The 14,262-nt window shown below is 46.4% G+C and overlaps 1 protein-coding gene and 1 long non-coding RNA gene across 4 annotated transcripts in view; one reads left to right on the forward strand and one right to left on the reverse strand.

The window, feature by feature from the left end:
- LOC147088309 (NACHT, LRR and PYD domains-containing protein 3-like) overlaps positions 1 to 14,262 on the forward strand; it is a 78,564-nt gene that overhangs the window by 23,733 nt on the left and 40,569 nt on the right. For 2 of the 3 annotated variants that reach the window (XM_085977179.1, XM_085977177.1), the window contains exons 5-7: positions 11,657 to 11,828; positions 11,934 to 11,999; positions 13,748 to 13,914. In XM_085977179.1, coding sequence (XP_085833305.1) covers positions 11,657 to 11,828; positions 11,934 to 11,999; positions 13,748 to 13,914 — 405 coding nt within the window. The remainder of the gene's footprint in view (positions 1 to 11,656; positions 11,829 to 11,933; positions 12,000 to 13,747; positions 13,915 to 14,262) is intronic. The other variant, XM_085977178.1, reaches the window with a different exon arrangement.
- LOC147088310 (uncharacterized) overlaps positions 1 to 14,262 on the reverse strand; it is an 89,951-nt gene that overhangs the window by 13,371 nt on the left and 62,318 nt on the right. The window lies entirely within an intron of this gene.

Genomic DNA, 14,262 nt, shown 5'->3' on the forward strand with positions numbered 1-14,262 from the left:
CAGCCCCCATACTCCAGCATTACCTTCTATCCACGCAGCAATAGAAATAGATTTTATCAAAAAAATGTTGACTTGCTTCCACAATAGTCTGTGGTTGAATTATGCTTTCTTTCTTACCACCTCGTGTGTAAATACATTTATCAACCTTCACCTCAATTCTTCAAATTAGCCTAAATATGTACCTGCTGGGCAATCAGTGGAAACTATCAGTAACTTTTTTTGATCTTAGCTATTCCGAATCTGAAGACTTGCAGCAACTCCTCACTTAATCTGCTCACCTCTAGTGGAATGAGCCCAATGTTCTCAAATCGCGCTCTCTGACAGTAACTCCACATCCATGGGAACATCCTAGTGCAATTACATGCCAGTTTTTCCATTGCTTTTACATCCTAAACATGGAGTGTCCAAACCTGGACATAACTGGTTAAATTACCTGCCCCTGTGCTCTTGGTGTGGAACGTCACTCCCCAGGGGGGATCAATAGGAAATTGAGATTTCTCAGTCTGTAATTACCTGCCCCTGTGCTCTTGGTGTGGGACGTCACTCCCTCGGGGGGAACATGAGGAAATTGAGATTTCTCAGTCTGTAATATTCCGTCCACTCACTTTAATGGTTTGGTTTCTGCCCCATTTTTTTCACCGGGTGAGTGACTGGTAGTTTCATATTTTCGCAATAGGACAGATTTTGCGGTCGAAATAACGGTGGGGCTAACAGCGCTCACTTATTAAAGTGTAAATTGGACAGTAACTTCGAACGACTGCACATGCGGCGTTAAACACGAAAATGGTGAAGGTCCTGTCTGAGTTTCCCTGCTGCTCCCAAAGCTGCACGAGGATGGTATCTCGCCGAGAGACTCACCATTGAAATGCATGGAACGGCATAAAATGACTACTTATCTGATAGATACACAGGAAACTCACCAGGAAAAGTCGGGGCTTGCCTATTCCAGTGTAATTATTTGTTTAACAGCGTGATCAGTCTTAACTAATGCCAAGCAACCTCTCTGGCGCAGAAAGTTAACTTTTACAAGTGTGGAGTCTCATTCCTTTGGATTTTAATTATTGTTGGAGCGGTATAAACAAAAATTCAATAATGTTTGTATCTTTTCTATCTGACTCTTTTTTCGCTCCCTCTGAACATAAGAGGATAAGAAATATTAGCACAAGTAGGCCATTTATCCCTTTGAGCCTGCTCTGCCATTCAGTAAGATCATTGCTGATCTATCTCATCTCCCCTTTCCTGCAATATCCCCATGTCCCTTGATTCCCTTAATATTCAAAAATCTATCGATCTCTGTCTTGAATATACTCAACGACTGAGCCTCCACAGCCCTCTGGGGTAGAGAATTCCAAAGATTCACCACCCTCTGAGTGAAGAAATTTCTCCTTACCACAGTCCTAAATGGCCGACCCTTTTTTCTAAGACTGTGACCCCTGGTTGCAGACTCCCCAGCCAGGGGAAACATCCTCCCTGCATCTACACTGTCAAGCCCTGTAAGAATGTTGTATGTTTCAGTGAGATGCATTCTGAATCCAATCTTTCTTTCCCTATCTTTATTTCACTTTCTGCATGTGATTTGACATTGCATTCTATATTCTAACTAAGACTTCCTGGTTCAGACTTTGCGTAAAGATTATTCAAACTGATTGGTTAAGGAAGCATACAGTCGCTTCTCCTGTTCCCTCTGTAGATGGTGCTGGGCGTTTTGGCTCTAATTTACACTGACGATGAAGGAATGGCGATACATGTTCAAGTCAGGATTGTATGTTACTTGAAGTGGAACTTGGAGGTGGCGGTGTTTCCATGCGGATGCTGCTCTTGTCCTTCTAGGTGGCAGAGGGCGCGGGTTTGAGAGGTGCTGTCAAAGAACCTTGGCGAACTGCTGCAGTTCTCTGTAAATAGCACACACTGCAGTGATGGTGCACCGTTGGTGGAGGGATTGGATGTTTAAGGTGGTGGGTGGGCTGCTGATGAAGCGTATTTCTCTGTCCTGGATTGCGTGGAGCTTCTTGAGTGTTGTTGCAGCTGCACCTATCCAGGCAAGTGGAGAGTTTTCCATCACACGCCGCAGTTGTACCTTATAGGTGCAGGAGAGGCTTCTGGGTGGCCAGGAGTTGAGCCACTCGCCACAGAATACCCAGCCTCTTACCTGCTCTAGCAGCCACGAGTTTTTTGTGGCTGGTCAATAGTAGGGATTTGACGATGACAATGCCAAGTAATGACAAACGGACATGGTTGGACACCATGTGGGAGATGGGCATTGCCTGACACTTGTGGGGCACGACTGTTAACTTGCCAATTGTCTGCCCAAGCCTAGATTTTGTCCAGGACTTGCTGCATGCGAGCATGAACCGCTTCATTATCTGACAAATTGAAAATGGAGCTGAACACTGCAATCATCAGAGAACATCCCCACTCCAGGCTTTATGATGGAGGGATGGTCATTGGCGAAGCAGCTGAAGTGGTTAGTCCGAAGACTCTACCCCGAGGAACTCCTGCAGTGATGTCCTGGTGCTGAGACGATTCTCCTCCAATAACCACACTCCATGGTGCCACACACGTCGAACACTATCCCGAGGATCTCCTGCAGTGATGTCCTGGTGCTGAGACGATTCTCCTCCAATAACCACACTCCATTGTGCCACACACGTCGAACACTGCCTTGATGTCAAGCACAGTCACTGTCACCTCACAGCTGGAATTCAGTTCTTTGGTCCATGTTTGGAGTCGATTGCTCCTGGTGGAACTCAAATTGAGCCTCGGTGAGCAGCTTATTTGTGATTAATTGCTGCTTGTTAGCAGTGTTGATAACTCCTTCCAACACTTTGATGATTGAGAGCAGGCTGATAGGGCAGTAATTGATCGGGTTGGATTTGTCCTGCTCTTTATGGACAGGACATACCTGGACAATTCTCTACATTGTCGGGCAGATTCCAGTGCTGTGGATGTACTGGAACAACTTTACTAGAGGTATGGTTAGTTCCAGAGCACAGATCTTCAACGCCACAGCCAGAATGTTGATGGGACCTTTAGCATTTGCAGTGCCCAGCTCATTCATTTGTTTCTTGATACCGAAATGTGAGGGAACTAGGCACTAAATCTCACATCTACTGTCCATTCTGGACCTTTTGTCACCTTTAGTGCTTCCTCCAAGTTGTGTTCAAAATGGAGGAGTACTGATTCATCGGCTGAGGGAGGGTGGTAGGTGGGAATCAGCAGGAGGTTTCCTTGCCAATGTTTCACCTGAACCCATGAGACTTTATAGGCTCCGGACTCAATGTTAATGATTCCCAGGGCACTTGCATCTGAGGGTCTATCACTGCGCCCCACCGCTGGTGGGACAGGAAATACCGATGAATGCTGATGGAGGTGCCTGGGACTTTGGCTAATAAATATGATTTTATAAGTATCACTGCATCACACAGTTGCTTGACTAATGTGTGGTCCACTTCTCCCTACATTGGCACAAGTCCCCAGGTGTTAATGAGGAGGGCTTTGCAGGGTTGACTGTGTCCGAATCCAATGCCGAAGCCGAGCGATCCGCCCAGTTTTATTCGTCCGTATCCTCCTTTCGAGAGGCTTTCTAGGCCATTTCAGAGGCCACCACATTGGTGAAAGACTGGATTCACGTATAGGCAAGACGAAAAGGACAATAGGTTTTACGACAATCATTAATATCAGCTTTTTATTTTGAAATGTTTCAAATTCGAATTTGAATTCAAATTCATGAAACGTCCATGATGGGATTTGAACTGTTATCTCTGGATTACTCATCCAGTAACATAACCAACACACTATCGTTCTCGATGCCTCGCCATCTCTGTGTCCATTTTCTGATTGCACCTCTGTGAAGTGCCTTTCGACGCTTTCTTTTTTGCATTAAAGGTGTTATATAAATGTAAGTTTTGATGATGAAAGTCCTGACTACACCAACCCCATTGCTGGATATATGTTCCCAGTTACCGAGGTTTCATACCGGCAGCGGATTTGTAAAATAACGGGTGTCAGACATTTCAATTACCGGGGGAAAAAGCGATTAGATTTTTCATCATTATTTTTAAGAACATAAGAAATAGGAGCAAGAGTAGGCCATTTGGCCATTCAATGAGGTCATGGCTGATCTTCTGCCTCAATTCCATTCACCGGCCCTATCGCCATATCCCTTGATGTCTTTACTAGTCAGAAATCTATCAACTTCTGTTTTGAATATTCCCAATGACTGAGCCTCCACAGCCCTCTGGGGTAGAGAATTCCAAAGATTCACCACCCTCTGTGTGAAGAAAATTCTTCTCATCTCAGTCCTGAATGGCCTATCCTTTATCCTGAGGCTGTGGCCCCTGGTTCTAGACTCCCCAGCCAAGGGAAACACTCTCCCAGCATCCACCCTGTAATAATTTTGTATGCTTCAATAAGATTCCCTCTCATTCTTCTGCATTCAAGAGAATATCGGCCTAGTTTACTCAAACTCTTCTCATATGACAGTCCCGCCATCCCAGGAATCAATCTCGTGAACCTTCGTTGCACTCCTTCTAAGGCAAGTTAATTCTTCCTTAGGTAAGGAGACTATAAAATTGTACACTACTCCAGGTGTGGTCTCACCAAGGCCTATATAATTGGAGTAAGACTTCTTCACTGCTGTACTCAAATTCTCTTGTAATGAAGGCCATCATACCATTTGCCTTCCTAATGGCTTGCTGCACATTCACTTTCAGTGACTAATGTACAAGGACACCAAGGTCCCTTTGAGCATCTGCATTCCCCAATCTTTCACCATTTAGGAAATACTCTGTCTTTCTGTTTTTTCTACCAAAGTGGATAACTTTATATTTATCCAGATTGTATTCCATCTGCCATGTTCTCGCCCACTCACTGAGCCTGTCAAGATCCCCTTTGAAGCCTCTTCACATCCTTTTCACAACTGACACTGCCACCTAGCTTAATAGTATCAGCAAATTTGGAAATGTTACCTTTAGTACCGTCATCCAAATCATTGATATAGATTGTGAATAGCTGGGGCCCAAGCACCGATCCTTGTGGTACCCCACTATTCACAGCCTGTCATTCTGAAAAAGCCCCATTTATCCCTACTCTTTGTTTTCTGTCTGTTAACCAATTCTCAATCCATGCTAGTATATTACTCACAATTCCATGTGCCCTAATTTTGTTCACCAACCTCTTGTGTGGGACCTTATCGAAGGCCTTCTGAAAATCCAGATACACCACATCTTCCGGTTCCCCTTTGTCTACTCCACTAGTTACATCCTCAAAAGAACTCCAATATTTTTGTCAAACAGGATTTCATTTTCATAAATCCATGTTGACACTGCCCAATCTTACTATTAGTTTCTAAGTACCCAGTTATTGCATCCTTTATAATAGATTCCAGCATTTTCTCAACAAAACATGTGAGGCTAACAGGCCTGTAGTTCCCAGTGTTTTCTCTCTCCCTTCTTAAATAGCAGGGTTACATTTGCTGTCCTCCAATCTGCAGGAACCGTTCCAGTACCTATATAATTTTGGAAGATGACAACCAATGCATCCACTATTCCAATGGCCACCTCTGTCAAAACCCTAGGATGTAGGTCATCTGGTCCTTGGAATTTATTGACTTTTAGTTCCATTAATTTTGCTAGTACAGTACTGTTTTTTTTTTTGCTAATAATTTCTTTAAGTTCCTCATTCTTGCCATACCCTTGGATTCTCGTATTTCTGGGAGGTTTTTTATGTCTTCCTCCGTGAAGACAGAAACAAAGTGTTTATTTAATTTCTCTGCCATTTCCTCATTCCCCATTATAAACTCTCCCGTCTCTGATTGTAAAGGACCTACATTTACCTTTGCCAGTCTTTTCCTTTTCACATACCTATAGAAGCTTTTACAATCCGTTTTTATATTTATCGCTAGTTTGTGCTCATATTCCATTTTCCCTTTCTTTATCAATTTCTTGGTCCCCCTTTGCTGATTTCTAAAAAGACCCAATCCTCAGGCTGACTGCTTTTTCTGGCAACTTTATAAGCTTCCTCCTTTGATTTAATACTAGCTTTAATTTCTTTTGTTAGCCATGGTTGGATCACTTCCTTTTGGGTTTTTGTGCCCTAGAGGAATATATGTTTGTTGCAAATTATGCATTAGTTCCTTGAATGTTAGCCATTGTATGTCTCACTTCATACCTTTTAGTGTAGTCTCCCAATCTACCATGGCCAACTTGTCCCTCATACCCTTGTAGTTTCCTCTGTTTAGATTGAAGACCTTAGTTTCAGATTGGACTACATCACTCTCAAACTTAATGTAAAATTCAATGATATTATGGTCGCTTGTCCTTAAAAGCCCCTTTGCCACAAGATTATTGATTAGCCCTTTCTCATTACACAGTACCAGATCCAGAATAGCCTTTTCCCTGGTTGGTTCCTCCACATACTGATCCAGGAAACCATCTCGCATGCATTCCAAAAATTCATCCTCCACACCGTTGGTGGTAATTTGATTTGCCCAGTCAATATGTAGATTAAAGTCCCCCATGATTACCGTATTGCCCTTGTTACATGTACTTCTAATCTCCTGATTGATACTGTGCCCTACATTACCACTACTGTTTCGTGGCCTATACACAACTCCCACCAATATTTTCCGCCCTTTGCTGTTTCTTAGCTCCACCCAAACTGATTCCAGTTCTACATAACGATCTGCCAAGCCAAGATCTTTTATCTCTATCGTACCGATCTCATCCCTTATTAACAGCGTTACACCACCTCCTTTACCTTTTTGTCTGTCCTTCCTAAATGTTGTGTGATGAAATATGTCATTCATCAGAATCTGTATTTAACTACATATATTGTATTGCCTGCTCCTGTGTTTTTACCTTGTATTGTGTATAGTGCACCGCCCCCTTTCTCCCCATTGGGTGTGTCGGCTCCGCCCATACCTGGCCCTACTTAAGACAAGCCCAGGCTTGTCTTGCAGCAGAACAGCAGAATGCTAGGTGAAGACACAGGCATCTTTCTTTGCTAATAAAAGCCTAGTTTTATCCAGTTAACTTTGAGCCTTGAAGTTATTGAGGCGCATCATTGAGTACCCTGGAACATTCAGTTCCCAGCTTTTGTTACCCTGCAACCATGTCTCTGTAACGGCAATGATATCATACCCATTTACTTCTATTTGTGCCATTAATTCATCCACCTTGTTGCGAATGCTACGTGCATTTAGATTATGTGCCTTCAGCTTTGCCTGTTTAATATTTTTCTGCACTTTGACCCTCTTTACTGTTGGTCTTTATTTCTGCTCCCTACTAGTTTTGCTGACTACTTTTCTAACTTGCACTTCCAGCTTTGTTTCTCTCTGTTCTGGGCCCACACTAAGGTTCCCAGCCCCCTGACAAACTAGTTTAAATCCTTCCCAACAGCATTAGCAAACTCCCTGCGAGGATATTGGTCCCGGTTCTGCTGAGGTTTAACCCTTCCAGCTTGTACAGGTCCCACCTTCCCCAGCATCGGTCCCAATGCCTCAGGAATTGAAATCCCTGCTTCTTACACCATCTCTCCAGCCATGCGTTCATCTGGTCTATTCTCCTATTTCTGCTCTCGCTAGCACGTGCCACTGGGAGTAATCCTGAGATTACTACTTTTGAGGTCCGGCTTTTTAATTTATTTCCTAGCTCCATATATTCTGCTTGCAGGACCTCGTCCCTCTTTCTCCCTGTGTTGTTGGTACTGATGCGGACCACGACCTCTGGCTGTTCACCCTCCCCCTTCAGAATGTCCTGCAGCCGCTCAGTGACATCCTTGATCCTGGCACTAGGGAGGCAACATACCATCCTGGAGTCACGTCTGCAGCCACAGGAAAGTCTATCGGTTCCCCAACTGATAGAATCCCCTATCACTATTTCTCTCCCACTCTTTTTCCTCCACTCCTGTGCAGCTGAGCCACTTGTAGTGCCACGGCCTTGATTCTTGCTGCATTCCCCTGAGAAACCATCTCCCCCAGCAGTATCCAAAACGGAAAATCTGTTGGAGAGGGAGATGGACCCAGGGGACTCCTGCACTGCCTTCCTAGTTCTTTTACTCTGTCTGGTGGTCACCAATTCTCTGTCTGTCTGTGCACTCTTTACCTGTGGTGTGACCACATCGTTCTCCGTGCTATCTGCGAAGATCTCAGCCTCGTGGATGTCCCACTGTGGCTCCAGCCGCTGCTCCAGATACAAAATGCGGATTTCGAGTAGCTGCAGCTGGAGACACTTCCTGCAGATGTGTTCGCCCTGGACTCCGAAAGTGTCCCTGACTTCCCACATGGCATAGGAGGAGCACTCCACGCTGCCGAGCTGCCCTGCCATGTCCTACCCTTAATTTACTCCCTTTACTTCTGCTAAATTAAAGAATATTAAATACACTAGGGACCTTACTTCACTTTAAACACTACAGGGTTAATTTTCTGGCCGCCGTCGGGCGGCTTTTCATGCGGCCGGGGGCCGAAAATTGGCGAAAAGGCGGGTCGGGACCCCCCCCCCCTGATTCCCCGCCCTGTCCGACTTTCGGACCGCCGTTTCCCCGCGCCCTGCTTCAATCCCGGCCGCCGCTGGCGGGACTGGTCGTTGGAGCACTAATCAGCAATTACCAGCTTGTTGAGGTAGTTTCTCCGGGGCCGTTGCAACTTTGGGGCTTTCCCCACCTGAAACCCGCCTGCGGGGAATCCCGCTGCTGAGAGCTGGCGTGAAGCTTGCCGGCTTGCTTGCTGTCAGCTGCAGGTCAATGGAGAAGCTGCGATTTAAAGGGACAGCACTTGTATGTTGAAGGACCTTGTTGCAGGTTTGGGGCTACTTCTTCAAGGCTTAGGCACAGCTGTGGAAGGTTGCATCCTCACACACTTCTCCAATGCCATCTCCTGGGAAGCCCCTCTCGCCACCCTCACTCAGCGCTTCCTCAGCGGAGGCATCTACGAGAAGCGTGGGACGCCTTTTTTTCCTTCCCTTCTTGCCAGCAGAGGCGGCAGCAGCAGAACCAGGAACAGCAGGATGAGCACCAGGAGCACCAGGCTGCTGCTCACTCACCTGAAGCTGCACAGGCCAGAAGGGGCCAGCGCTTGGAAGTGGCTTGAGAGCACCCTGCTGCGCTTTAGGGGGCCATGGGGACCCGTATCTGCACTGGCAGTCCTACTCAGAAGGACTTCCATGAAGATCTGGTTTCTCTGTTCAACAGATGGCCAACGCTCCTCAAGAGATGTCATTTTCTTATGAGCACTCACCATGTTTTCCGTACCCTGGCGAGTTATCTCCTCCATGGAGGTTGCCAACCTTTCCATGGTGATGCGTTCATGCGCCAATGACTCCACAAAGGCTCTGCTTATGGTCGCTGTGGACTCCTCCATTCGCTCCACACTCGCAGCGACCCTGGAGACAAAACCTGACAGAGACTCCTGCATCTGTGCATGGCGATCCATCAACTCTTCTCTTGCGGATGGACCCAGAGGCAGAGGGTCGACATGCAGCGTAGCTGAGCTCAACTGGCAGAGTCCTGCGCCCTCCGATGAGGACTCTCCACTGCTGTCCCTGTCTCCAGAATCTGCTGAGGCTCACTTGTGAGCTGTGAAACACCAGGTGACAACACTATATGTCCTGAAGGTCCCCCCGAAGTGTGAGTGTCTGCGCTGGTGTTGGGTGTGCTTACTTCTGCTGATGCTGCGCCATCAGAGGTTGGAGGTTCCTCTGAGGAGTCTGGCTGCACAGCCTCTTCCTCCTCCACAGTGAGGACGGGGGCTCTGGATGGTACTGTGGGGGGGAGTAAAGGAAGGATTTAGGGATGTGATGCCAAGGTTCTTCTGGTGACTCCCAGCGAGTTGGCATCTGCTGACACCTGCATCCATGCAGCATTGGTCTCAGTGGGAGGCCTCTTCCTCCCTGACCTAGGGAAGAGGACCTCCCTGTGGGCCCTAACCCCATCCAATAATGCCTGCAGTGAAGCCTCGTCGAATTTGGAGGCAGCTCGGGGTCTGGCACTGCCCACAGCTGCTGCAGGCTCCTCTGCCATCCTGTATGGTTCGTTTGGAAGCCTTCAAAGGATGCAGTGTTTGCTGTGGACCTTGAAAGCACCACGAATGATGACATGCATACTGTGGGGATTTCTGACTCGAATTGGACAATTAGCAAGGCTTCCCACATGCTGGGAATTAATTGGCCACTTGAGGGAAAATTGCGTGGAGCTGGCTGACACTTTTTTATGTGTGTCAGAAACCCCACATGCGGGGAAACCCGACCATTCCCCACACAAGCTGAAAATCGGGGCCGACTTACTCTAAACTAGAAACCTTACTTTTACTTTAACGTGTGGACTGAAGAAATATTTACAAGGTCCTACTTACCAATCAGCTCCTTCCATGGTTGAGACGTTACTTTAGCGGTTTTGCAGTTGTTGTTTGACTGCTCCCACTCTTGGATTCTTTCCTGGGTTTAAATAAGAACCAACTCCTACAGAGTGAAAAGTTAGGGAAAGCAAAGGGGAACCAAGGGAGCTCCTCCTTCGACTCCTCACGCATCTAACTCCCTCACTCACCCAACTCTCAGCACTCTGTTCAAACCGCATTTCGTGCAGAACGCACTGCGAAGTCTGTTTTTATAGGCCGAATTTCCCTAATTAACTGCCTTCAGCTGCTTTGAATTATCCTCTGCCTCTGGGCCTGCTGACTCCTTTCAGGTCCGCTGTCCTCGGCCTCCCGCGCTCTTTATCCTCTACATTCTCCGGGACTGCCGACTCCATTCAGCTCCGCTGTCCTCGGCCTCCCACGCTCTTTAACCTCTGTCTTCTCCTGGTTTGCTGACTCCTTTCAGCTCCGTTGTCCTCGGCCTCCCGCGCTCTTTATCCTCTGCCTTCTCCGGGACTGCCGACTCCATTCAGCTCCGTTGTCCTCGGCCTCCCGCGCTCTTTATCCTCTGCCTTCTCCGGGGCTGCCGACACCTTTCAGACCCGCTGTCCTCGGCCTCCCGCGCTCTTTATCCTCTGCCTTCTCCGGGGCTGCCGACACCTTTCAGGCCCGCTGTCCTCGGCCTCCCGCGCTCTTTTTATCCTCTGCCGACTCCTTTCAGGTCCACTGTCCTCGGCCTCCCGCTCCCTTTATCCTCTGCCTTCTCCGGTGCTGACTCTTTTCAGGTCGATGGGTCAATTCTCCGGCCCTATACATCAACAACGGTGATTATTTCAATCAGTTGGCCTAATTTCTCAAGCAGTTTTCCAGCTGCTTCTCTCACTTCAGATTCGTTCCTTTCCTGCAAATGAAGTTCTGACTTGCTGCTGTTTTATTTCTATTAAATCACAAAGTATGACAGCAGGATAAAATGTGAGAAACGAGTGTTTCATATCGTCAATCAATAATCTGATGTCATGTTTGACACTGAAGGACAGAGTAAACTAATCAGATTACAGCTGCTGCAGATTCTCAGTGATTCCTCGCTCTCCGAGAACTATAATTCATTCCAGTTCTTTGCCATTAATGAGTGAATCAAGATGTTTACAGAATATTTAACCCTGTTCAGAATGGATCGGTACCCGCCCCAGCGACTGCTTCCTCTGCTCAAAACAACTGGGAGGTCCCAACTCTGAACACATCCTTTCCTTCTCATTCTCAGTGTTTATCTTTCACTCCGCTCCTCAATCCATTCATTACCATTCTTTACAGAAAGTCACTGATCTCGCGGAGAAGGGAAACCGGGCGGACAGTTCCAAACTTCTCCTAAATCTGGTGATGGAGAAAGGCTCTCGGGCTCGAAGGACGATGTGGGAATCCTTTGTGAAAATGCGCAATGGGGTACCAAAGCTGGACAAAATACTGAAAGAAATGCAGGAACTTGGTACGGTGAACTCCGATATTGCATGCAATTTCAAATTCAAAGAAAGCATGATTTGCTCTAATATGTAACAGATATGATTTCATGAATGCTAATTGATTTAAACAGGTTCAGAACCATTTGATTACATGAACATCGCACGAGGTTTATCCGAAGTATCCAGTCAGCTGAAAGGTAAGTGACGACGGAGATTTGAAAACATTTATTTCACACCTGAGAATCGGAATGATTGGCTGTAACCGTTTGTTTAGAGGTTTTGAATCTGGAAATCAGAAGTTGAAAGCCAGGAAAAATAGGATTGGACATCATTTAGATTTATCATCAATCCAAAGCTATTCTGTATAGGTTCAAATTACAAATCAGGACATTTCTGAAGTTCCTGTAAATATGCGAACGTGACATCATTTCACTAAATCCATCTGCTGATCTCTTAGTTGTGAAACCCCATACACACCTGGCAAGATCCTGATACACTGGGAAACCCCATACACACCTGGCAGGATCCTGATACACTGGGAAACCCCATACACACCTGGCAGGATCCTGATACACTGTGAAACCCCATACACACCTGGCAGGATCCTGATACACTGGGAAACCCCATACACACCTGGCAGGATCCTGATATATTGTGAAACCCCATACACACCTGGCAGGATCCTGATACACTGAAACCCCATACACACCTGGCAGGATCCTGATACACTGGGAAACCCCATACACACCTGGCAGGATCCTGATACACTGTGAAACCCCATGCACACCTGGCAGGATCCTGATACACTGAAACCCCATACACACCTGACAGTTAGCCTCCGGATAACACAAAGTTTCCTGTACTTTGTTCTAGCCATCCCAAACCAAACCATGGGTGAGGTGAAAAAAACAGGTAAAAACACAGGCCAATTTGGGGGATTAAAATAGGGGAAATTCCTCTCCGACCCATCGAGGCAATTGAAACTAGTCCAGCAGATCAATCTTACACTGAATTCCGGAAGTGTCTTCCTGTTGTAAGAGATGATGTCCACACCAAACAGGAACAGGTCCAGCTCTCGCCTGAAGGAATTCACCAAGTCAGTGTCCACCGCCAGAGAAGGTATCCTGTTCCAGAGGTCGACTATTCTCCGGGAAAAGGACCACCTCCTGACACCTAACTTAAATCTGGCCTTGCACAACTTAAAATGGTGACCCCTGGCCCTCCGTAAGCTATGTGATTGGAACAAAGTGTCAAATGGAACACACTCGATTCCTCCATCATCTTATAAACCTCAATCAGATCACCGCTGAGTCTTTGCTTCTCTAAAGTGCAGAGTCCAAACTCTTAGCCTATCTTGATAACTAAGTTGCTTTATACTGGAAATTAGTCTAATGTCCGTCCTCTGCAACAGTTTAAAAGCCTCAATCTCACCCACCATGTGAGGAGACCAAAACTGGACACAGTATTGCAAGTGAGGCCTTTACCAAGGCCTTGTACTAAGAGAAAATAGGTTGTCTTATACCCAACTGTCCTATGAATGCACCCTAATACCCCCTTTGTTCTAACTATCGCTTCACGGCATTGCTCCTGTACTTTTAGAGATGTATGTACTAGAATGCCCGGATCTTCCTTTCTCCCCCTTATTTAATGCCATGAAGGGTGTATGAATGTTGAGCACTCGCCCTGCCCACAGGCATAACATGGCACTGATCCAAGCTAAACATCATTTGCCAGTCATGTGCCCAATCTCCCAACACAGATGCAGTTTTGTGGAGATGTGACTATACAGGGTTTTGGAATGTTGCCCATGCGGTGTGAATGTGTTATCAGAAGGTGATCGATAATGTGGCTCACAGGAAGCTGTAGCCGTTTGGTATACGATGAAATGTAGCCGCCTGGGTAGAAAGTGGATAATGTGTTTAGTTTTCTCCATTTGTGTTCACAGATCCGGACTCTACAATCACTGAGTTCTTGACAAAGTGCGACGATTACCAGCTGTTCCGGTTCACGAAATTCTACCGGGACAGACTGGAACAGGCGATTGAAGGAGGGGTGGACGGAGTCAGCTCGTTGTTAACATACGAGAGGCATTTCAGTGGACAAGAACATCGGGTGAGTGGGAGGCACACAGAATGAGTTTGGAATATTTAAACATCACAGAACTGACAGGATATCAGAACTTGGAATCATAGAATGTTACCGCAGAGAAGCACGTGAAATAGCAAAGAAACAGATAAAACTGAAAATATTGTGAATCTGAAACAATGATACGAAGAGGTGAAAATACCCAGCGGATCCGTCCCTATCTGTACAAAGTACAGGGGAACAATTCGGCTATAACTCTTTGTGGACTGAAAACAAAGGGAAACCGTTTTAGTGGGACTGGGAAAAGGAGAGACCAGAGGCAACAGACAGGGATTAAAGGGAAGGTCATGAGTTTACTGACCTGGAAACTACTTA

This window comes from Somniosus microcephalus, unplaced genomic scaffold (genome assembly GCF_052327205.1).
Source record: "Somniosus microcephalus isolate GS21.2 unplaced genomic scaffold, FLI_Smic_1.0 unresolved_chr4, whole genome shotgun sequence".
Classification (NCBI taxonomy): domain Eukaryota; kingdom Metazoa; phylum Chordata; class Chondrichthyes; order Squaliformes; family Somniosidae; genus Somniosus; species Somniosus microcephalus.